The sequence below is a fragment of the Wolffia australiana genome, chromosome 17, assembly GCF_029677425.1.
Source record: "Wolffia australiana isolate 7733 chromosome 17, ASM2967742v1".
Taxonomy (NCBI): Eukaryota; Viridiplantae; Streptophyta; class Magnoliopsida; order Alismatales; family Araceae; genus Wolffia; species Wolffia australiana.
Window position 1 is genome coordinate 1,464,279 of NC_135851.1, and position 25,368 is coordinate 1,489,646.

The window sequence follows — 25,368 nt, forward strand, 5'->3', positions numbered from 1 at the left end:
TGAAAGAATAAGAATAGTTTATGGAAATCTTCAGAATTTAATTAAATTAATTTTTTTATTTCAAAATAAATTCAAAATCGAAATGTTTTACCAACAAAATAAAGGTCTTATCTATCATGTGTAGGGAAGTAGAGAGGCCTAATTCAAGGATACAGAGGTGTGACCCAAAGGGGAGACATGATGCCATGACAAACATACTAAGCTTTATGAAATTCGTTCTCAATTTAATTAACTAAAATTTTTAGATGAACTGCTCATTACATAATAATTTTGTCTTCTATAAAATATTGAACTTGAAAAGTTATGCGAAGGGAGCTCAAGTTAAACATTTTGAAGACTAATGCAGTGGGACTGATCAAGACCCTAACCTCCACATTATAATTTAGGCATCTTACATCTCCAGAATCCCCAGCCCTCATTTTCCATTGTGTTACAATCCACTAAGCCCACTAGGGGCATTATCATCTTTCTACATTAAGTATGTTCCCCTTAAGTATGTAGCCCTCCAAATAGGAGGGCAGGATTTCAATTATTTTGTTTCCTTGTAAGTAGTGTCTCTTCTCTCCCTCGACGATGTCCACTCAGTCGAGTCCTCCGGCGACGTCCACTCCGCCATCCCTCTGTCTGCTATTGACCCCTTCGGCGACATCCACTCCGCCCGTGTTAAATCATTTTCGATACGATCCCCACTGGGATACTATCACATTGTAACTTCTATCTTTATTACCCCTTGGATCCATCCACTGGGCTTGATAAAATGACTGTCAGGAGCACGAAACTCGACAGTGAAGGAAGCCAAGGCAGGAGCAATTTAGATAGGTGACATCCTGTGAACTTCATTGGCAAGACTCCCCTTAGCTTAAGTTTGGGACAAGAAGATTGACAACAAAATGCATAGCAACCAATCCAAGTAAAATTCTGAGACTGTTGAATATTAACAAAGAACCAGAAAAAAAACTAAAAAGGGCTCTTTTGAATTCATGTAAAAAAAAGTATGAGCAGATCAGTGTCAACTTGAAGGATTTCTCCAAAACCTTTCATGTTGCAAGGAAAGAACCAGAACATTAAGTAGATGGCAGAAGATACTCCAAAATTCCATAAGAATTCAAAATGAGAGGCCTGACTCTTTACCCGGCTCATACAGCCAATGAGATGATATCCTTTTGTTATGCCTAATGTTATACCTTTCATAATTGCATCTATTCTACTCTAGCAGTGAGCCCCATTTGCCTGGATGTGCAAAAGACATCAAAGAGGGAAATGGGTACTGAGCATCAAACCTTCCCTCTTCATGCTCCAAAATATAGAGGCATTGGATTCTGGTCAGGTCAAATGCCCAATTAGGTTGGCACTTCAACGATCATATCTTAGTCACCCATCATCATCATTATCATAGTCTTCCTCTTCTTCATGCCCTGGTCTTTTGGACAGGGAAAACTGGAGTGGATCTATATCCATCTTCCCCATACTGGGAAGTGGCCAGCCCGTGTATTCTTCTTCTTCCTCGCCTTCCTTGGCCTCAGAAACGGGGGCTGTCGAGGCACCGACAGTTGTCAGAGACGCCGATGCACCACCCGCTGTGCTTCCAACTCCATCTGGATTCTCATTAAGGTCAAAGTCCCTCACAACCAAGGATGACCCGTCATCGTCACCAATTGCTGGTTCCTTGGAGATTTTAGCACCGGAAGGTTTCGGCAGCCCGGGGGTGGCCGTAGAGAGATCATCGGCTACACAGGGCAAATGAAGGTCAGCATTACGGGGCGGCCTGCCACGGCCTCGGCCTCGGCCCCTTCCACGGCCTCGTCCGCTGCCAATGCTTATCCCATGGCCCATCGCCTCCTAGAGAGCAGCATTCATCATTAGAAAGGTCACCATGGCCAAGAGAAGCAAAGAGTCAGGGAAAGAAATCATCTTGTCACCTTGTTCCTCTTCGTCTCATCATCAGTGTCATTGTCCTCCCCTTCTAATGCCTTTCTGGAAGGTAAGAGGAATCAGCAAGAATAAAACCACAGGTTTTGGAATGATTTTCTAATCTAACCTCTTTCTGGGATGCCTTTCTTCTCCACCAGTATCAGAGTGGCCGATGTCGGGAACCTTGCTGACGATGTGCCGCAGGAAGTCGAAGACTCCAAAGCTCTGGACACACTGCTTCCTGTATGCTTAAAAAAACATGCATGAGCAAGTTGTTCTAATCTGTATCCATGACAGCAAATCTTTATCCATTTCTATTTTTATCTGCATCCACATGTTTATCTTTACCTTTATCTTTATCCAAATTGTTCTAATCTTTATCTGTATCCATTTCTATTTCTGTTTCTCTCTATCTCACTTTCTATCCTGATGGAATTACAACTTCATGACGAGTAACAAAACTGGAGTTGAATTTGGATTTATTTGAAGAGGAGGTAAAGCTCACAGGTGCAAAGAGCTTATGGTTTTCGCACCCCGCTGCAGAGTAATGTCATAAGTCCTGTCACAGAGGTCCTGCAGGAACAGCTCCAAAGCTTTTGCTGTCATTTGGAAAACGTTTTTTCAAACAAATAAAAAAGTAAACTCATTCGATCAAGAGAGAGAGGATTGTGGATAGAGAGATAAAAGCCAAGACAATTGGACGCATAGGCTATATATAGTTCACAGCAAATGCAAAAGCCTTCATTGTCATAGATGAACGCTTATATAATCATTTTTGCAGTCATCGATGACAATGACAAAATTGTCATTGTCATTGTCCCATGTCGGCAGTATGAATGAAAATATTTTTTTTCGAAAACAAGAATGAATGAAAATAATGACAACGATTTTTTCTCTGTATCGCCTCCAGTCATCATCACTCTGTTAATCCGCTCAGCTGATGAGAGATGATGACGACATTGTCGTCATTCATCTGCTGCAGGACGACAATGATGAAATCGTCAACCATCAAAGCTGAGATGACGAGTATGATGACTGCTAACTTCCAAAAACATTATCTAGAATACTTAAACACAATTATTTCAAAAAATAAAAGAATACTTAAGCACAAGTTTTGAAATCCGATATTCCTGGTTTATCAGATGAAAGTACCAGAAAAACGTAAATTTGAAGATCATGACACAGTCGAAAGGAGGAACTCGCCACTTACATACTAAGAGTGGGACAGCCATGGCAATCTTCCCAACATCTTCATCGGCTTGCATGATTTTCTTGATTCTTGCCTGCATGTAGAAACATGAAGCTCATTAAATAAGGTCCATGGAAGATGATGGCTTCATACCCATTCGTACAATGGAAAGAAGGGATAATACCACCCAAGACATAGATATAACTACTCATTCAATAAATTAAGTCTTTTTATATTCGGTTCAAAATTTCGAATACACAGTAATCTGTTATGATCTTCTACCCACTTCTAGAAAGGATGAAAAACATATTCTTGACACTCTATTACCACACCAATCATCTCAACAAATCAGTATATTTTTCCACGCTTAACCAATGATTACAGGAGTTAACTAAAAAATATGCAATGATTCATATACAATTAAAATTAGGTAAATGATATCTTGCAACAGGACGACAAGCAGCTGCTGACTCTAAAGGAGTATTACAGAGAAGAAATTACTAAGCTATAAATGACCGAGGTATTGGAACTTCCCTCCATTTTCGCCATGAACTTTAAAACTCTCTCAAGATAAAATGCAAAAAAAAATCCAAAATATAAATCGGCTTTCATCCGATTCCAAAATCAATATAAGCAAGAGATGCCCAACAAACAAAGCTAAGAACACCCTAAATAAAATGCAGGATCAAATTACATCAATCGTCCCGAGCAAACTCCAACCCATGAATTACTCCTTAAATCAAAGAAAAGCTCTGAAAATGGGACAAAGAAATGACAGTGGGGAACAACATACAGCGGGGAAACGAGTGTCGAGCTTCTTCCTCATCCTGTAGCATCTAAGTAGAACAAAATTTATTCTTCAAAAAAACAACAGAGAACGATTCCGCGCACTTCCCCTTCTTCTGGAATCAAGCAGGCAACAAAAAACCACACAATCACATTGCAAGAAACGTAGAATTAGCCAAAAAAACGAAAAACAGGATCGACTCACTAACTTTCAGAGTCGAAGAACGCGTTTTCCACTTCAAGGGTAGAATCAGAGACGAGAGAAATCCTTCTCCGCCGCGGTATCCTTCCGTTCTCTCTTTGCGCGCAAATAATCTTCATTGAAATTCACAGGAAAAGCGAGTTTTTTTAATTAACCCCGCCAGAGGAGTACCGGCACCGCCGGTGTCTTTAAGAGCGGTCACCGCAGTCGGCGTTACTCTCACCGCCTCATGCCTTATCGGAACGGCGGTATCCCGTCACCGCCTCTGATGGGTTCACTGATCTGACGGCTGGGAATGATGGTCTTGAGAGGTTGGATGATCAACGGCTGGGATCGGCTGTGGGGATCAGATGGGTCGGTTGGGGCCAACAAATCGGTAGGTGGATTTTGTAGACCTGTTTGAGGGTTGGGGCTCATTTCAGTGGAATTGTCCCAATTAGGGTTCACTATCTGTCATGCGTGACGTGACGAACACGTGATGGTTGACGAAGACGTGCCAGGAGATGGAAATTAATGGGTCGATGTGATGGGGGACGTGACGGAGAATCTCGATGACGTGACTTCTGGGTTTGGGATGTATGGCATTAAATGATGATTGGACGAAAAGTGGAAAGTTGTAAGATTTATCTTCTTAATTAGATTATGTAATTAATGAAGAGATATTTAATATGGTTTTGAATTGTTTCCCCTCTTAGTGGTATCCCCTTATTGAAGACGTCGAGGAGGATGAGAGTTGTCGCGCACAATTTTGGGAGATCATCTCCCCGTGTTTCTTAAGCTTTGACTTTATACTCTTCAAGGCATTCCCCATGGATGTAATCTGAATGGGGTTGAAAACACAATATTTATTACGTTAATATCATTTATTTTATTTTTTATCTTCTTTACAGTTATCATCCATGCATGTTATCAACCTTAAAATGATTAAATTTATTATGATAGTTTATGACATCAGATTCATAAAGATATTAATTCTATAAGTTAAAATATATTTTATGAAATTATTTATGGGTTTAAATATTTCTGCGTTTATTTCAAATTTTCATCAATCACAATCAAATAGTGGCCGATCATGGGAAACTCACAATGTACACATGCGAACAATGAATGGTCATCTGAATCATTCCAAAGAAGTGACATTATTGCATTGCAATTTGCGATGCCATGATTAACCAATTTTATTTTTTAACTATGAGATACAAATGGGATGATGATAAAGGCATCAATTTAATTTGCAATTGGATACTATGGATCACACACACACATGTCAACAAAGTTGAGTAATTAAAAATGACATCTGTGTGATAACAAAGAGAGAGCATATTTTAGTGTCACATTAACCTGTGATTAAAATTTCCATAAATAAATGTTAAATTTTGAAAAAAGGGTGGACGTGTAGCAGAACAAGAGTAGTAAAAAATAAAAATAAAGACTTTTTTGGTACAAGAATGTCATTTTGACAAACGTCAAGTTGCAATGATTAACATATAAGTTAGAGTAGACTCTTTGGCAAATCTGAGGATTATGCTGAGGTACTGACCAATCCAACACGTGGACTAATGGAGGAGAGAGAAAAACCAACGTCTCAAAATGATCGACCATCAATATGAGATATCTACGCACCTAAAACAAGTTTTGCTCTAAATTTTTGAGGGCATCTTTTCTTCTCTCTCTCTATCTCTGTTTCTCTCTCTCTCTCCCTCTCTCTCTTTCCTATCCATCTCAATCTATAAATAGACTCATGTATGCATGTTAACATATCGGTAGGCTAAATGAAAGAAAAAGAGTTTGGTAGCCATGAATTTTCTTCGTGTAAATTGTTGACTAAAGAAGTAGAGGGACTCCGCTGCAGCTGAAAATCAGCTTGATCATGGTGCAACACAAGGATCTATGGTAAATTCCTTGTAATTAGATTTTCATCTTCTTTTCAACACCCATCCATATCCATCAATTCATATCCATCCATCTGCCCCTCCATATTCACTTCACCCTCCATCATCTCCATTTCTCATCATTAATCATTTCCCCTAATCCATTTATAAACACTAATTAGTATTCATCTCTTTCCATATTTATTATCTTTCTCATCCTTTCACATTTTTTAATTTTATCCCTCATCTCTCCATTGCGACTATATTCCTCATATTTTGACATGTGTGCCTGATTTTTCGCCTTCTCATTGTAGCATATTTATCTCAATTTGAATCTCTCATAAAATATCCCTGATCACTATTCTGTGTGGAGACAACCCTTAATCATCACTATATATTTTTTTAAGAGTCAAGGTCTTATATTAGTTTTATTGATCAACTTAATTATCTCATAATTGTATCAAGGCACTTCCTAAACCCTGCCAAAACCTAGGGATCATAGGTGAATCAAACCATCATGATGTACTTAGATGGTTCATTGTCAATGAGAATGGTCATGGGATATTGAGGGGGTCCTTGAGCATGTACCACTCATTTGGGAAGACTGTCATATCCTTTGATAATATCTCAATTTCCATCACATAATGGACCTCTCATTAAGCTAGAGCATCCTTTGGTATTGCATGCGTGTTGTTCCACCATGTGGAATAGTTGCACAGGATGTGGTTTTGACTTGGTTGTGGAAGGTAAAGTTACAGATCTTAGTGTAACCACATAGATGGCCTGATAAATGTGATCAACGATAGAAGATGAGAGACTCCATCCCTTGATTTATATTATGGGTTAAGGACAGTGGGTTGAGCAGTGTGACTTGGTTATTATCATTTTTTTATCAACTTTCAATTGTATGGGTCATCCGCAACAGTTTCCATTGGTGCACACCAATGCCAGAGGCACTAAAAAGTATATGTACAAGGACCTCATGATGGCTTGAATCACAAGGTTCAGCATGTGGGTAGAAAAGGGATCATATATTTTGCCTATGAAGTGCTCATTGATGTCACTTTACTCCTATGTATACAACACCATCATTCAGTTGTCGCTATTGATGTTTACACTATGATAGTGCTGACCTCTAAGTAGACACTCTTACTTTTAATTCATATGTCATAAGATGGAGAATACACTTGGGATGTTTACGATCTTGTACTGCAACCCAAACTCATTGAGGACTTGGAGCACCATGGTGGTCATGTCTTTCCACTATGCTAGCCGATAAGGGTATTCTCACAAAGTTCACAATTTCTATGAGCCTACTAACTGGCGGTACCTAAGAGGCTGTAAGCACTCCTGATTTCAGCTGTCAAGGAAACCTTAGTGACATCAGCTAGCACTTCTGGGAGCCTACCATTCAAGATAGTATACAATTTTTTTTGTCAAAACATTTTTTGCCCACAAGAAAAGTGGATCAAGCTGATCTTAATTTTCCAAAATTCTCCGTATAGAGTTAGTGAGGGGAAAAAGGGCAATCGCCTCTGTTTATTTTTTTATTTTTAAAGGTCTTGTAAACAAACAGTTTATTCCACTTTGTTTCAGAATCACTGAAAAGGTGCACCCTAAACTAGTGATACCCCTTAAAACCGTCATGGATATTTCAATGGGCATACTCTACATGACACCAAAATACTTTTGTACTGCCATCTTTCTGTTATAAAGCGTATTAACCTTTTTATCATGGTAGAGCAATAAAACATATCCCCATGACCCAGTCTCCTCCACGACTTATATATTTGTCTTATTTAGAAAAAATTTATAAACTGCATACAAAGAAATATCCAAAATCACAAATATTTGAAAGTATGAGAGTTTTCATCATGACAAATGCAGCACGGGTTATTGAAAGGAGCATCTATGCGCCATATCTAGATAAGGATCTGGACCTGTGGTTCATGTTTTTGAGAAAACATAATGATATTGACTCAAAATTACAGGATCTGGACCTGTAATTTTTTCTTCTTACATGTGAGCATATATTGAAATATTTTTATTTTAATTATACATGGACATGTTGGTTTATACCTCCACCTTTGGTGACGGCATAAGACGACCTTGAAATGGCAATCATAGCCTTCAATAAAGTGTTCAAATGGTTATCTCAACCATAATGAAATGATTTAAAGTTTAAAAGCCTATTGTTGTGTTCTAGTCTGTGTAACTGCTTTCGATGATTAAAAAATTTTAGGTTCAAATTGGTGTCCCTCTATTAAGCATCACAGGCATAGAATCACCCATTACCAAGTACAAAAATAATCATAGTGTGGGTTCTTGGAGATTTTTCCGGTTCTCTCAGAATTCAAACTTGTTGACGCGGAGATCCATCAAAGGTTCTTCTTTTAGAAGAACTGAGAACCCCCCGAAAGAGGTTACTTCGGTTACGAAGTAAATGATTAGCATCACCTTCAACTAAATTTCTGAATTATTTTTCTAGCTTAGGGTTACAGGGAGACTAAATTAAACTGTCTTATTTTAGGCATACAAATAAAAGAAAAATCTTTGATATTTTCTCTCAACTAAGGGAAATGAGGTAGCCAAATTTTGGGCTTCAAATGTTCAAAAAAGAGATTCTATATGTTAACTGTAAAAATTAATCAGTATCAAAGAATAAGACTCACCAATGTATGCCGACAATACATATTGCATCTCAACTCATGGCTGTTGAAACCCAGAATTTTCCATAGTATCCCAATCAAATGCATTGGGAAGTATCCAAAAGATGATGGTTTTCACATCCATGAGTCTGAAATTGTTTATGCTAATGAGATTTAGACCATAGAAGAAGAGCCATAAATAAAATGAACATAAATGAACAAGAATAAGAAGACAATATGAAGGGGAGTGTGAGCAAAGGGGAGTGCGATCGGAGTGAGGAGGGGGCTCGAGCAAGAGAGAAAACATGAGTGTGAGGAGGGGAAGTGTGACCTGAGTGGGGGGGGGGGGAGAGTGGGAACAAGAGGGCAAAGGAGGGCTTGAAAAAAAATTATAATTATTATTCGTTAATTGTATTCATGGCCAAGAACCATCATAATGATTGTGATGTAATCCCAAATACCAAATTGTAGACTTCAAGAAGAAACTCTTACTTGATTTGTCGCTTAGGACTCTGCTTGAAGAATAGACGGATGCTTCGGATCGCCGACGAGTCACTCCTGAGATTCCACGCACAAGACTCCCACCACATGCAGTAGCACCCTTTCCTTTCCACTCTTCAATTAGGAAGATTCCCCCCCTCTCCCCCTCTCCCCCTCTCCCTTATTCATCTTCTCCTTTATTTATACTTCCCGTCCACATGGAAAGTTAATTACGACTTCTTTATTTGTCACGTGCTACTGCATGTGACTCCCCCTTCTATCTTTTATTTCTGTCGCTTCTTCCTTTCATATTGTTTAATGGGGACTATCTCCCCCCCCCCCCCCCCCCGCCCCTCCTCTCCTTAATCAACTACCACCTTGTCCCCAAGGTGTAACTCAGGGAATTGGCACCTGATGGTAGATAAAGATTCCCAAGAAGAATCTTCAATTGGCAGACCTTTCAATCGAATAAAAAGTTCTACATTACCAGACTATGCTCGAGCATTCAACACTGTTTCTGGTGACATTTTCCACTCGGAGTGGTCATAGATCAGGGGCGGAATAGGTAACGACTGTTCATTCTCTCTTAAAGCTTTTTTCAATTGAGAGACATGAAAAAAGGGGTGTAAACCACAGTCATCCGGCATGTTCAGTTTATAAGCAATAGATCCCATTTTCGTTAAGACTTTGTATGGAACAAAAAAATTTCGGTGCCAACTTCTTGTTTACTCTCTTGGCTAGTGATCACATGCAATATGGTCTGATCTGAAGTAACCATATCACCTTCCACAAATTGCAGATCGCGCCTGTGTTTGTCGGCTTTTGTCTTCATGATGGACTGTGCTTGTGACAATTTCTGTTTCAAAGTACTCAACATCTGTTCTCGTTCCATCAATAAAATGTCGATCGATATAATTGGAGGTGGTTGGGTTCCATAATGCAATAGTCTAGGGGGATCACGACCATAAACCACATTAAATGGGGTCGTTTTTAGAGAAGAGTGGTAAGCTGTATTGTAAGAATATTCTGCCTAGTGCAACCATCGTGACCAGCATGACCATCGTTTGGGGGTCTCTAAGGTGAAACATCTGAAATAATTTTCTAAACATCTGCTAACCACTTCAGTCTGACCATCCGTCTGTGGATGATATGATGAATTCATATTAAGTTGTGTTCCTTGTTGTGAGTGTAGTTCCTTCCAGAACAAGCTGGTAAATATCTTTTCACGATCAGAGACGATTGAGGATGGGATTCCATGGAGCCTTACTACCTCGTGCACAGTTATTTCAGCCACCATCAGTGCAGTAAAAGGGTGTTTGAAAGGAATAAGGTGGCGATGCTTACTCAGCCGATCGACTACCACCATGATGCAATTTAAGCCTTGTGACATGGGAAGTCCCTCGATAAAGTGCATTGAGATGTCTTCCCAAATTCAATCAGGAATAGGTAAGGGTTGAAGAAATGTGACATTCGTGCACGTATTTTTGACAAATGTGACATTTGTTCACGTATTTTTTAACATCTCTCTTCATGCCTCTCCACTATTAATCTTGCAGAATGTGTTTATACGTCCTCAAATACCATGTGTGGCCCCCAACTACTGACTTGTGATAACTTTGTAGCACATCATTGATTAACACTGATTCGGGCGAGAGAACTAACCGTCCTTCAAACAGCAAGGTCCCATGGTCCAACTTAAATTTGAGTGGCTTTCGGGGTCTTCTGCTAGGTCTGACATGATCCTCCTGAGCGTTATTTACCAACAAATCTTTTCTTATCAAATCACAGTCAAGCATAGTCACCCTGGATGTCGTCATAACCCCCAGGTTGGGTGAGAAAGGAAATATGGAAAGTGCATCTGCCGATGTGTTATGTTTCTCAGTTTGTACTCAATCTCAAAGTTGTATCCCAAAATTTATAGGCTAATTTACTACAGGGTTCTTGGACGTGCTTCTGTGTGAGTAAGAACTTTAAACTATATTGGTCAGTTCGTATGATAAAAGGAAGTTTTATGACGTAATGTCGTCACTTCTGTACTGTTAAAATGATGGCCAATAACTCTCTTTCATATTCTGATTTCCTTTGACTCCTCTTAGGTAGAACCAAACTGAAGTATGCAATAGGTTTTCCATTTTGTGTTAGTACAGCGTCGACACCTATACTTGATGCATCCGTTTCCATGATAAAACTTAATAAAATATGGAAGTGCTAAAATTGGGGCATTACTCATGGCTTCTATGAGTGTTTCAAATGCAACAGAAACTATCCTTCTTAAGTAATTTAGTAAGAGGAGCTGCTATGCCCGAATAGTTCTTTATGAATATCCGATAATAACCTATCAGTCCTAAGAATCCTCTCAACTCGTTCTGGTTTTTCAGAATTGCCCTATTCCTCATAGATTCAATCTTGACCTTATCTGCCATTACTCCCTCTTGTGATATCTAGTGACCCAAAAACTCCAGCTGCTTGGAATTGACATATGGCATTTATTGGAATTGACACAAAGGGCATTCTTTTCCAGAACATTAAAGACATTGTGCAGATGTTCTCGGTGTTCCTCCCATGATTTGCTATAGATCAGAATATCATCAAAGAATACCATTAAAAAATATCTCAAGAAAGTTTTGAATATTTGATTCATTAAGGACTGAAAAGTAGCTAGATCATTCGTCAGCCCGAAAGACATAACTCTGAATTCATAGTGCCCTTCATGAGTCTTGAAAAGCAGTTTTGTGTACATCCTCTTCTTTCATCTTTATCTAATGATACCCTAACCTCAGGTATAATTTTGAAAAAACAAAGACACCGTGTATCTCGTCAAGCAGTTCTTCAACTACTGGTATGGGGTAACGGTTTGGCACAATTATTTTGTTGAGAGCTCTATGATCCACACAGAAACGCCATCCTGCATTGTTTTTTTAAACTAGTAATACTAGGTGGAAAACGGGCTGCGAGAAGGCCTGATCAATTAAGATTTCAATAGTTCATTCACCAACTTTTCAATTTCATCCTTCTGCACGTGGGAGTATTTGTAAGGTCTGAGGTTTATAGCTTGACAATTTGGTAATAATCTAATTGAATGATCAACTTCCCTGGGAGGAGGTAACCCTGTCGAAGCAGAAATTACTTCAGGGTGCAAGGATTTAATGGTGTCTTCAATGTCTTTGCTCTCAATTTCTTCATTGTGTGCTTCCCACCCATCTTATATAATTCCAACATCATCAATTGTTTTTGCTTCATGGCTTTTCCTACTGCTTTCCCTGACAAGGTTGATCAGGATAGTTGTTGGTCTCCGTTAAGAACTACCAATTGATTTTCCAACTTGAACTTCAATATGAGCATGTCCCAATGGATATGGCTCCATCCCAAAGACATCAACCAGGCCATGCAAAGGATCATCTATGTCCTTCCCAACTTAAATGGTAAGAAGTTAGTGATTAGGCTCACCTCTTGTATGGAAAACGTCACCCCCACACACAGGCCATGACCCTTTGATGTTTCACTGTTTCCCAACATTACCTCAAACCTGACTGAATTATCAACATCAAATGGCAGTGTGGAAAAGCAATTCAGAGCATATGAAATTATGTGATGCACCACCATAAATCAACACCGTTATTTCTTTTCCTTGGGTCTCTCCCTTTAACTTCATTGAATGGGGGCTAACACCGCCCATAATAGATTGCAGTGAGACGTGTGCCATCAGTAGGTTACCTTCCATAGGTGCTTCTTCTTCCTCTTTCCAATCTTTATATTCATTTTCTTCAGTCATATCTTGCGCCTCCTTCTCGTCTACAATCAAAATCTGTAATGCTTTCTTGCAACGGTGGCCCGGTCTGAATTTTTCATGGCAGTGATAACAAAGCCCTTTTTCCTTGCGTTGGAGGAACTCTTCTGCTATCAAGGACTGTCTCTTTCTATCCTTCAAGATGTCTTCTTGGGCTCCCATAGGAGTGTGATTATAGGTCATGTGTCTATCCCGTCCTTTCTGATCTCCTTGCCCATGAGTTGCATTCCCTCCATAAGCATGAGAGAATTCTGGTGGGGGTCTCCCTGATAACTTGCAAATTAACATGTTTAATTGATGAGTATTACATTACATTTATGCATTTTAATGGCCATATTTGCATGTTATCATATATAAATGGAGATAAATAACGTACACCTTGATTTTATGATTAGTTTGAATTTTTAGTATTTTTTACATGGTATTTAACCTCATTTCATTGAAGAAATGTCTTTTACAGGGCCTTAAATACTTGGTTAAAGGTTGGTAAATGCTTTCTTGATTTTTCTAGAGTTTTCCATATTTTTTTATAATTTTCTGACCAATATATAGCCAGGAAATGATTTTAAGAATAAAAAATAATATATTTTATTATTTATTTAGTATTTTACTATATGTTTTTATTAAATTTACGGTGTCATTGTCATTTGCCCAAAAATTCGAGCAAATGATTGGAAGCGTCATAAAGAGAAAATGATTTGGCCAAAAGGAATGTCGCGGTCAACGACAGAAAAGGTATGAATTGTCTTTTGTTTTATTTCCCTTTTCGTGCAATAAATGCACGCGAAGACCCGATCTCCACGTGCATTTAAGAAAGAAGAATATTCCTCTTAGATAATGCATGAGGAACTGATTGCCGCGTGCATTTAATGCACGCGGCTATCGAACCACGTGAATTAATTATATAAACCCAGTGTTATTTAATGTACGCAGCAGTAGATTTGCCATGTGCATTAAATGCACACGAAAATCGAATCTGCGTGTGATAAATGCTAACAAAAGCGACTTTTTGTCTTTTCTTTTTTTTCTTAAATACAGGGCGACGTGGTGCATTTTAAGCCGTTTAAATGCATCATAACGGGGCAATGATTGTGGCCTTTTGAAGTGCGCTAAAACATGGTAGCGCACGACTCGCGGGCAGAGAATATTAGGAAAAATGCCTCGACGAATCAGAAAATGCCATTTTTTACCTTCTTGGAAGAGAGATAAAATGATCTAACTTCCATGATTTAATGCTAGTAAATCTGCAATATCTTGAGATCTATCCATCCGATTGAGATAAAAATTTGAGGGCATGTTTTTCTTTTGCCCCTCTACGATTCATATGGTTAGATTTTTAAATAGGGGTCGGGAAGAAGGCAAATTTTACTTTTTGAAGCTCTCCCCAAGGATTCGGCCAGAAAGGACACAGGAGTTGATTTGGAAGTCGAAAGATCTTGATTCTTCTTTCAAAATTGTAAGTTTCTGATTTGTACTTTGAACTTCTTGAGATATTCTAAAACGCCTTGGCATGGGCGAAATGTACAAGCCCTAGAAGTTATTTTGAATGAAATTAGCATTGCAATTTGATTTTGATTCAAGATATGATTTTTAATCTTTAGTTTTAATAGATTTGGAACATTTCTACATTTTTAGATTTTTAAATTAGGGTCGGATTTCACTTTTTCCCCAAATTCTTTATTTTCTCTCTCTAGGTTAATTTGTCTATTTTATCTCTCCATATTTCAAAATTGATTGTTTAGAAATTTAATTCAATATATAAAAAACCTAAATATAGAATTTCATCCAAAAATTCGTCCATCTTGAAGTTCAATTTCAAAACCCCCTTCTTGATTATTAATTCCCAATTTTAATTCATAAAAATTGTCTTAAAACTTTATAATAATTGGGAAATTAGTAATCCGAATTAATCTGATATTATAATTAAAATTATCCTATCTTGAGTGTTTTGACAGAAAATATTAAAAATCAAAATTAAGTTTTTACTTAATTTTAATTAATTAAAAACATAATTAAATATAATTAAGGTTTATTAATTGCAAAATTAATTCATTCTTGAATTAACTTATTTTAAATTGGATAAAAGTTCTTGCTTGTTGACTCCCGGTGGTTCGACTCCTTGCTTGCTCTATACACATTATTTAGTGATTAAAGGTATTTATAAATTTTATTGCATAAGTCTAAAAGCCCAATCAACGACGTATTTACACATCATTTTAGGCTTATTTTTAGACTTATCACTCCCCCTTTTTGATATGAATAATTATACGCCTTCCGAACCCCAAGTATTCATTTTTCTGTTGTTATTTCTTTGTTCATAATCCTTGAGGATTCTTTCCTCTCAGCTCACCTTGGATTTCTGGCTTCAAACCTTTCACAAATATTTCTTCCATAATAGAATCAGGTATTGGAGGTAAAGACACGGATAATCTTTCGTATTCATTCTGGTACTCTTTCCCTGAGCCTATTTGCTTAATATCAAAAAATTGATGTACGATATTATCAGACAAATCGTCCCCAAATCTTTGTCCTATCTGAATCTTGAAATCGTTCCAATCATCAAATGCATATCTGTCTTCAATCCAAATGTACCATTGCAATGCCGCTCCTTTCGGACATTCTATCACTTTATCCGATCTAGCTTCATCGATAAAGACCTTATGCACACGGAAGTATTTTTCCATACCTCTCAACCATCCTTCTAAGTCCTTGCCCCTGACGGTCGGAGCTTTTAATTTGTTGATTATCATGGCTGACGTATTTCCCACTTCCAGCAAACATTCTTCATTCCTTTTCCTCAACTTAACTGTTGTATTTCTCAGCTCTTCATCAGTCCTCGTCGTCTCTGTATTTCTGATGCCTCACCTCGGTGTTCACTGATTTTCCCTTCTCCTTTGGTCTGTCCTTGCACTTTGATTTCTGATAGTTGTGCTGATAAGGCGCCGAATAATTTCTTCATACTTGCTTGGTTATTGTCTCCTGCTTTTTGAATCTTTTCTTCTATCCTTTCTTCGAATCCTTGCATTCCTCTTTTAATCTCAGCAAACTCCTTCTCCATGAGTTCCACCCTCATTGTATGCCAGAATCGTGGCTCTGATACAAATGATGTAATCCCAAATACCAAAATGTAGACTTCAAGAAGAAACTCTTACTTGATTTGTTGCTTAGGTCTCCCCTCAGAGAATAGTCCCCCCCCCTTTCCTTATTCATCTTCTCTATTTATACTTCCCGTCCACACAACCTTGAATTATTATAATTTTCTCCTTTATTATTTTTCCCTATTTCACAGAACTTTATTCTATCTTTATAAACTGAAGGTGGCTTGCGCCAAAATTCCATAACTGCGTCTGAAGAAGACAAAATTTGCTCTTCCTTTCCTAATTTAAATGTTTCTTAAAAAACATTCTAGTTCTAATTAGGTGAGTATGCACTCTTCCTACTTGAGCAAAAATAATAAAACTTCGCGAATTTAGAATTAAAAATCATCTATGAGAACAAATACTAGGACAAAACTTGTCACAGTTTCAGAGAAAACCATAGGTTACATAATTATTTCCAGAATTCCATATTTTTATGAAAGCAGAAGAGAGGCCACAAAAGGTCCCAATTGGTCAGATAAGAGCACTGATTTCCATCCCAACCAAGAATGGCCAAACTAAAATTAGTACAAGCCATTCTAAATTTGTTTTTTTTAAGAAAGCCATTCTGAAGTTATGTCCTGCTATGTCACAGACGTGAAGCAGAAGATCAATCACTCAACAAAGGGAAGCTGATTAGGTTAATGAAAATCCTCAATTACTTGAGCAAGAGAAACAAGCTGCTTCATTCCCCTCTCAGCAACAACTTTGATTGTAGAAGAGCAAAGAGAGATGACTCCCTTTCAGGAAGCCGTTTCCAGCTTCCTCAACCTCTCTTGGAACTCCTCTGCCGCCGTCGCATCGTCTTCTTTCTCAAAGTACTTCAAGAAGGCGTCGATCTTCAACTGGTTAGGCTTCCACCCGCGACTATCTTTCTCTGCTTTCGTTATCGCCGCGTCCATGTACTCAAGTGCCTTGACCATGTCCTCCTTACCGAGATAGTAATCGATGAATAACTCCATTGTTCGAAAATCCGGCTCGCAATTCCACACGGCAAGCTTCGTCATTAGGGCATTTGCCTCTGCCTCCATGTTCCTCCTTAAATAAGCTGCAAATAGTATGTTGGCTAGTCTTATGTCATATGCTGTACAGCCAGATTCCCATTCCTGGAAGCACTTCTCCAGCAATTCAAGCTGGTCAAGTCTACTGAGAGACTGCAACATTGTAAGATAGCTCATGTTGAGGGTGGTGGAGAAGGCAGACTTTAGAGCAGCCCATGTCCTGTTCACCTCTTCAAGCTTTCCCATGCCTGCATACAAAGTGATCAGGAAATGAAAACACTGTCGATCGCCGCGGTCCAAGTTTTGTTCAGCCTTCTTTAGTGCCGCCTCAGCCTTGTCGACGTGGTCGGCGGCCATGTATAGAGAGGCTAAGCCAGTGTAAATTGACCACTTGGGTTTGGATCGACCCGAGAACTCGATCTTCTTGAACGTCTCCTCGACGGCATCGAAGTTCTTCGTGGCCGCATAGCTGTTCATCAGGATGCTGTAGCTGAAGTCGCTGGGTGCGATCTTTCTCGCCGTCATCTCTTCAATAAGAGGCGGGACCTTCTCGGGTTTGTCCAGTCTCATGTAAAGGGACATCATGTTGTCATACGGAAGCGAATTGGAGACGAGCTTCTTGCACATCATCATCTCGAAGAATGCTGATGCTTCATCCTCCATCTTCCCAGAGCAGTAGCAATTGAGGAGGGAACCGTAGGTAAGTAGGTTTTTCGCCGGCTCCGGGAAGCTGGCAAAGTATTTCTCTGCAGCCTTGATCCCTTCAACTTTGTATACAAGATCAAGGCGCACAGCATAGCTACTATGTGACATGTTCATTCCTCTTGAATCCATCCATTCCATAAGCTGCAACGCAAACATAAAAATCAAAATCTTCATTAATTAATCAATACCCAGATCGATTAAACACACTAGGAATGCAAGATAGGGCGGAATTAAATTTTAAAACTTTAAACTAGATTGAGCAAGACCGTCACATTTTTAAGCAACTGAATAATCAAACATTGTCGCATCTTTCATCCGATCTCTGATTAGAGGCAACTTCCCCAGCAAACCTTTAAAACCCAGAACCGAAGAACAACAAAAAAAATGATCAGATAAGGGACTGAAATCTCGCGTCCATCCACTCCTCATGGAGCATCAGAAACACTCTAATCGTAATTTTCGCCGATCAATCCCCAGATCAATGAACCAAACAGAGAACGAAGACTGAATTGACGACCCGGGAATCAAATCGGAAACAAAAAGAATGATCAGAAAAAGAATCCAGGACCGGATCTCTGATCAGAGGCAACTTCCTCATTAAACTTTTAAAATCCATGACCCAGTTACAAAAAAATGAACAGAAAAGAAACTACGATTCCAAATCTTGAGCAACCTCGATCAAAATGTCGCATCCATCAACTGAATTGAACCACTCGAATCAACCCCCAGATCAATGAACCAATCGGAGAACGATAACTGAATTGAAGACCCGGGAATCAAATCAGAAAAAAAGAATGATCAGAATAAGAACCAAAATAATCGATCAAGGGCGGACCTCGAGGGCATGGCCGAAGCGTTTGTACTTGCGGAGCTCTTTGACGAATCGAATGATGTCGCCGGCTCCGACGCCGTTGCCCTGAAGAAGCCAATCGTTCATGGTCTTCACCACGACGCCCTTGGGCTGCCCTCCCAGAGCAGATAATCGGCGGTAGAGCAGCTTAATTGGGGACGACTGCTTCCCCGCGCTCCACGCCGCAGACAAGGAGACGTCGCTCGCGTCTGCGCTGGCCGTGGTCAGCTTCCTGACGAGCGATCTTGCCCAGTTCAGCGCTCTGCCATGGTCTCTCGCCATGGATTCTCCCTCGGAGCTTCTGCTAGGGTTTTTCCCGTAGTCGTCTTAAACCTCCCTCTCTTCAAACTCCCCCTTCTTTCATATATGGTTTATTCGTAAATTGGTTTATTCTTATGTGGTTTATTCTTATGTGGTTTATTCATAAGTTGTTTTATTCCTATATGATTTATTCATATATAGTTTATTCATAAATTGCTTTATTCATATATGGTTATTCATATGTGGTTTATTCATGTGGGGTTTATTCTTATATGGTTTATGCCTAAATGGTTTCTTCTTAAATGGGTTATTCTTACATGGTTTATTCTTATATAGTTTATTTATAAATTGGTTTATTCATATGTAGTTTATTCTTATATGGTTTATTCATAAATTGGTTTATTTATATGTGGATTATTCGTATGGGGTTAATTCTTATATGGTTTATTCATAAATTGGTTTACTCTTATATGTTTTGTTCATATATCGTTTATTCATGCATGGTTTATTCATCTAATAGGTTATTCATATATGGTTTGTTCATAAATTGGTTTATTCTTGTATGGTTTATTCATATATTTGGTCATTCATTTATGGTTTGTTCATAAATTGGTTTATTCTTGTATGGTTTATTCATATATTTGGTCATTCATTTATGGTTTGTTCATAAATTGGTTTATTTTTGTATGGTTTATTCGTATATGGTTTGTTCATAAATTGGTTTAGTCTTATATGGTTTATTCATTAATCGATTTATTCATAAATTGGTTTATTCATTTATGGTTTATTCTTATATGGTTAATTCTTATATAGATTCTTATGTGGTTTATTCATAAATTGGTTTATTCATAAATTGGTTTATTCATATATGGTTTATTCTTAAATGGTTTATTCATAAATTGGTTTATTCTTATATGGTTTATTCTTTTATAGTTTATTCATATCTGGTTTATTCTTAAATTGGTTTGTTCTTATATGGTTTATTCATTTATTGTTTTTCATATCTGGTTTATTGTTATATGGTTTATTCGTTCATGGTTTATTCACATATGGTTTATTCATCTATTTGGTTATTCATAAATTGGTTTATTCTTGTATGGTTTATTCATTAATTGCTTTTATTCATAAATTGGTTCATTCTTGTATGGTTTACTCTTATATGGTTTATTCTTATATGATTTATTCATATATGGTTTATTCTTTTATGGTTTATACACATACGGTTTATTCATATATGGTTTATGTCACCCCATTGAAACGAACATTTCTTGATTTATGGTCTATTTCACTCTATTGGAAGCTAGTGATCGCCCGTCCCGATACGGTATCGGATTACGGTATCGGATGACGGTATCGGATGACGGTATCAAGACAGATGCTGTATCGGATACTGGAAAGGGAATTTCCGGTATCTTTTTTTTTTTCGATATCCGGATATCTGATATCGGTATCGGATATCGGTTGCTACAGTGACGATATCCAATATCTATATCTGTCTCGATGTCGTCATTCACCTCTGTCTCACGGTGAAGATGACGACATCGGTTTTCATGCATTTTTGATTTGAAACTTTTGAATCTCTTTCGATTCGAAAGTTTTAAATTGAAAATATATGAAAATACAAGAACTTTCGTTTTGCGCCTTTGCGGACAGCGGACGGTCTGGCGGTCGGTGGACGACGGACGGAAGACAGCGGCATCGACGGATAGTGGCATCGCCGGATGGCGGCAAAGACGACATCGGAGGACGGCGGCAAGGGCGACATCGGTAGACGGCGGCAAAGACGGCATCGACGAACGGCGGATGGTGGTAAGTTCTTCTTCCTGTTCTTCCCCTTCGCCCTGGAATTCGATTCTTCTTCTTCTTTCTTCCTCTATTTCTCATCTTCTTCTTCTTCCACCAATTCTCATCTTCTTCATGTTCATTAAAATGTTGAAATTTCCAGTCTGATTGCATGTATTCTAAGAATTTGATTTCAACTTAAAGAATCCGTAGCTATATTTTTTCATCTTCCTCGATGCATTTAGCCTTTGCGAGTTTGCCTTCTGATTTTTACCATTGCGTTCTAGTCTTTCCTCAGTGTATTTTTTTATCTTCCTCAATGCATCTTCTTCCTGTTCCTCAACGCAAATTGCGTGTTTCTGTGCTATACACTAGCTGATTGGTTGTTGCATGCTGTTACTTCCTGTTTTTAACATTAAATTGAGAATTTGTTATAGTGTGTCAATTCCATTCAGACCATAGTGTTTCCTTTCTATGTCTATTTTCTTTGTCGAACTATTGAATTAGTAATCTGCGTTTTGATTCCTTTCTATTGAATGAAACATGTAGGCAGCATGAACAGTGTATACAATAATTTTACTGCTCAAAATGTAGGTTATGAAAAATTTTCTGCCGAAATCCAGTTCAACCATATCACTAGTTTGTTGCTTTGCGTGTTTCTTGGCTACACACCAGTTGATTTGTTGTCTCATGATGTTACTTCCTGTTTTACCTTCTTCCAAGTTTTTCCAAAAAATTGCTTTACTGCTGCTGTTTGTTTTTTAATTCTACCTTCTTCCCCTCTTTCTTTTTTTCAATTCTCTTTTTCTTTCTTCATCCTTCAGCTCTTCTATTCTCTGCTCTTTTATTCTCTTCTAATGTTTTCTTAAATTTCCTTTTTCTAAGTTTTTCCAAAATTTTGGTTTTCTGCTGCTGTTTGTTTTTTAATTCTACCTTCTTCCCCTCTTTATTTTTTCAATTCTCTTTTTCTTTCCTCATCCTTCAGCTCTTCTATTCTCTGATCTTTTATTCTCTTCTAATGTTTTCTTAAATTTCCTTCTTCCAAGTTTTTCCAAAATTTTGGTTTTCTGCTGCTGTTTGTTTTTGAATTCTACCTTCTTCTGCTCATTCTTTTTTTCAATTCTCATCCTCTCTGCTCTTCTATTCTCTTCTCATGTTTTCATAAATTTTATTCTTGCAAGTTTTTCCAGAAATTTGCTCTGCTGATGCTGCATTTTTTTTTACTTCTACCTTCATCCCCTCTTTATTTTTTTCAATTCTCTTATTCTTTCCTCATCCTCTCTGCTCTTCAGTTCTCTTTAAGTGCATCTTCTTCCCCTCTTCTACTCTTCTGCCCTCTACTCCACACCTCTCTCTTTTCTCAAATCTCTTCCCTTCTTCTCCTTCTCTCTTTTCGTGTTTGCTTTAATTTTCAATTCTAAGTTTTTCCAGAAATTTGCTCTGCTGATGCTGCATTTTTTTTTACTTCTACCTTCATCCCCACTTTATTTTTTTCAATTCTCTTATTCTTTCCTCATCCTCTCTGCTCTTCTATTCTATTCTCATGTTTTCATAACTTTTCTTCTTGTAAGTTTTCCTAAAAAGTTGCTCTACTGCTGCTTTTTTCTAGAGTGTTCGATTTCTTTATAGTGTTCAGTTTATTTATAGCGTTATCTTCATTGTATTTTCTGCGTATGTAGTTTCAAATAGATATACCTTCTTTAGAGTTTTACGCATAGTGCATCAACATGCGTTGATGTATGAACCAATCGTTGATAACCAAATTATGCATCTAAGAACTATGAACCCAGCTAGAGGTAGTGCCATGCCCCAAGATAGCTCTGGGTAGTAGCCAACTGTCCTGGAGGTACGAACGTGGGAACATCTCGTGCCGTACAAAGTCACCCTCATTCAAACCGTTCAGTCATTATCGACTACTTCAAACACATTGGTGATGGGTACTACGCATACTTATTGCGTCGTGAGAAGAACCTGCACAGTAAGAGGAAAGGGATCAAGCGGCAGACTGACAAGAGCACCAACGTATTTTGGAGACATTTTCAAGCTTATCATCCTGCTCGTTTTGTAGAGCTAAAGGGCTTGGTGGTGGTCAACCATGAACAATCACATATAACGGAGGAAATGCACAACCAACAATAGGGAGAGCCAAGCCGATGAGGAGCGATAAGAGGGCATATGCCTGATGAGACAAAGAATATCATTGCACGATTTATATATTTGATGGATTCACCGTGGAGTATTGTTCAGAATGTTGCATTCAAGGAGTTGTGGTGCTACACGACACAATTGGACTTGGATCCCCCTAGTGTGAAGGTCATAAAGCAGTGGATGGTCCAAATGCATGGACACATGAAGGAAGAGGTGAAGAAGATACGGAAGAACGTGGACAAAGTATCCCTCACTATAGACGCTTGGACTGATTCTGAGATGGTGCAACCGCGTTTTAGTCTATGCTTAAAGTGCTTCGGTAGTGAGAAAGCAGTGCACGGGCACATGAGAGTGCATACGCCGGAGGAGAGACGCCCTTTGAAGAAGCATGCCGCTTTTTGGCTGCCGACATGGGCGACGAAGAAGAGAAGAAGTCATTGGACCGTATTTCTTGCATCCATAGCACCGGAGTAGCAAAGTTTGTTTGCACTCTCAATCCCGAACAAAGCTGTCTGCACTCTTCTTATGCTCTCCCGGAGCATCCCGGTTGACCCTGATTTTGAGGTGGCTCCTCCTACGGTCGAGATGAAGCCCAGATCTGCCTTGGAGGAGACCGTAACGATTGTTGTAGAAGAACGAGTGGAAGAAAGGTACGCGGTGGGGGTGACGGGGCAGAGGAAGAAGAAGACGAGGACGCCGACGAAGCCAGAGAACGGTATTGGACTTCTAGGCATCATCTTTCATTGGGTGGACGAGAAATGGGTGTACTGAGAGCGAGCACTTGCCATCTGAGAGATCGTCGGCAAGCACGATGGGGATACCATGGCGTCCATCGTTCTCTAGGTCTTGGAAGAATTCTGCTTGCGACCAAAGGCCATCATTCAACATCAAACTTATTTGTGTAATTAAACATGTTATTTTATACATGAACCATGTTTATGAAGGTTTATGCTGTGACTACCGACAACGCCTCTACGAATAAGTGGATGTTGTCAGTGATTGCAAGGAAGATTAAGAGCACCAACCCGACATTTAGCGCCAGACGGCACGCCCCATGCGTTGCACACATTCTGAACATTGTCGTCCAAGCGGCAATTAAAAGCTTCGGCATTCCTTCGGCCCACGTAGTAGAGCTCGATGAAGGTGATGTGAGCAGGACAACATACCAATATGACAGCGATGAGGAAAACGTGCATGGAGATATATTCTCAGTGTTTGACGATAATAACGGAGCACGTTGATTGTTATATTTGGGTGATGCAGTTGTGAAGGTGCGGATACTAGAGCATAGTATTCAAAGCTCTGCACAAAGGAGAGGAGTATGCGAAGGCATGTGAAGACGAACCTGAAGTCGAAGACTCTAACATGGTCATGTGGGATTGTCCACCCTAATAGAACAACACTTATGCTATGTTATCTGCCGCCATGAAGAAACATGATGTCATTGATGAAGTGTCAAAGAATTTTGGTCCGAAGGGGAAGTTGACGAAGATGTTGAAGGACAAGTGGGAGTTATTGAAAGACTTTTGTCGCATCCTTGGGTGGTTTACTGTATCCACCAATCACGTTTTCAAGATAGTGATGCCAACCATAAGTGATGTATTATTTCTCATAGACGCCTCATGCGCCACATTGAAGAGGTGGTCCAGAAAATCGAAGAGGGCACTTTCTTCACTTGTGTATGGCAGTTGCACGAAGGAGATCGTTCTAACATGACGCAAGCGTGTAAGGCGATGCAAGGTAAGCTAGCACAGTATGCAGAAATCTTGCGGGCGAATGATGCAATCACCGGCGCGACATTGATGGACCCATTCCCCAAAGGGTTAATGCTCCGTGAGGGTATCGGAGAGGCAACCATTGCAAATGTACGGTCTTTGTTACCATGTGACTCGCCGACGCATGAAACAAGTGGGCACGTTGAAACTAAGCACCTAAAAGGTAGAGAGTTGGACTCTTGGCTACAGAGCACTATGCGAAAAGTCCAACCAGCACATGTGCCGACAAGGTCGGTATTAGACAAGTTCAACCAATACCTATCAGAGATCATGCCTAATGAGGGAGTGTTCATCCCACTATCTTGGTGTGCCAGCACATGGGTGATATACTTCCCCTTACTTGCCTCCATTACAAGGGAGATGTTGTCCGTATGTGCAACAAGCGCTCCCGCTGAGCGCATGTTCTCCGTAGGCAACGCTATTTTCACGTACAAGAGAGTACGTTTGTCACCGATAAGCATTGAAACACTCATCACTGTGAAGTGTTGGCTGCGTGCGGACAACAAACAGTGGTACACTGATGTGGAGCTGGATTTGGATGACAAGGATGGCTAGGATGGGGTACTCGCATCTGCTTGAGGTACACATCACTTATATTGAATACCTTATAATGCATATTGTACATAATCATTGTGTTTTATTCGTTCTCTTTTGCTATGCAGGTGATGACCAAGTAAGCACAAACCGCTGACGGAGTCGTGGGGAAATTCTAAGGCAAAGGGCATATTTTGACGGTCAAATATTTGTAGAAGTGGTTAATTTTGTTGCACAAAATTTTCAACATTTTCCTATACAATTCTAGATTTTCCACAATTATAAATTTACACTTACCCAA

The 25,368-nt window shown here is 39.1% G+C and overlaps 2 protein-coding genes and 1 long non-coding RNA gene across 3 annotated transcripts; 1 reads left to right on the forward strand and 2 right to left on the reverse strand.

Annotated features, from left to right (window-relative positions):
* Positions 1–948: 948 nt before the first annotated feature.
* On the reverse strand, positions 949–4,226 carry NF-YC11 (nuclear factor Y, subunit C11). The gene is made up of 7 exons (XM_078589260.1): positions 4,096–4,226; positions 3,894–4,002; positions 3,122–3,194; positions 2,417–2,510; positions 2,039–2,152; positions 1,920–1,974; positions 949–1,839 (listed from the first exon to the last, which is right to left on the reverse strand). The coding sequence occupies exons 2-7, from the start codon at positions 3,924–3,926 to the stop codon at positions 1,372–1,374; spliced, it is 837 nt and encodes a 278-aa protein (XP_078445386.1). The 5' UTR covers positions 3,927–4,002; positions 4,096–4,226; the 3' UTR covers positions 949–1,371.
* A 12,247-nt stretch (positions 4,227–16,473) lies between these two features.
* LOC144714437 (pentatricopeptide repeat-containing protein At4g01990, mitochondrial-like) lies at positions 16,474–18,914 on the reverse strand. The gene is made up of 2 exons (XM_078589180.1): positions 18,553–18,914; positions 16,474–17,858 (listed from the first exon to the last, which is right to left on the reverse strand). Exons 1-2 carry the CDS (start codon positions 18,847–18,849, stop codon positions 16,755–16,757), a joined length of 1,401 nt encoding a protein of 466 aa, XP_078445306.1. The 5' UTR covers positions 18,850–18,914; the 3' UTR covers positions 16,474–16,754.
* Positions 18,915–21,618: 2,704 nt separating this feature from the next.
* LOC144714669 (uncharacterized) lies at positions 21,619–25,368 on the forward strand. Its single transcript, XR_013584426.1, has 2 exons — positions 21,619–25,113; positions 25,196–25,368. It is a non-coding gene; the product is annotated as an uncharacterized LOC144714669 (long non-coding RNA).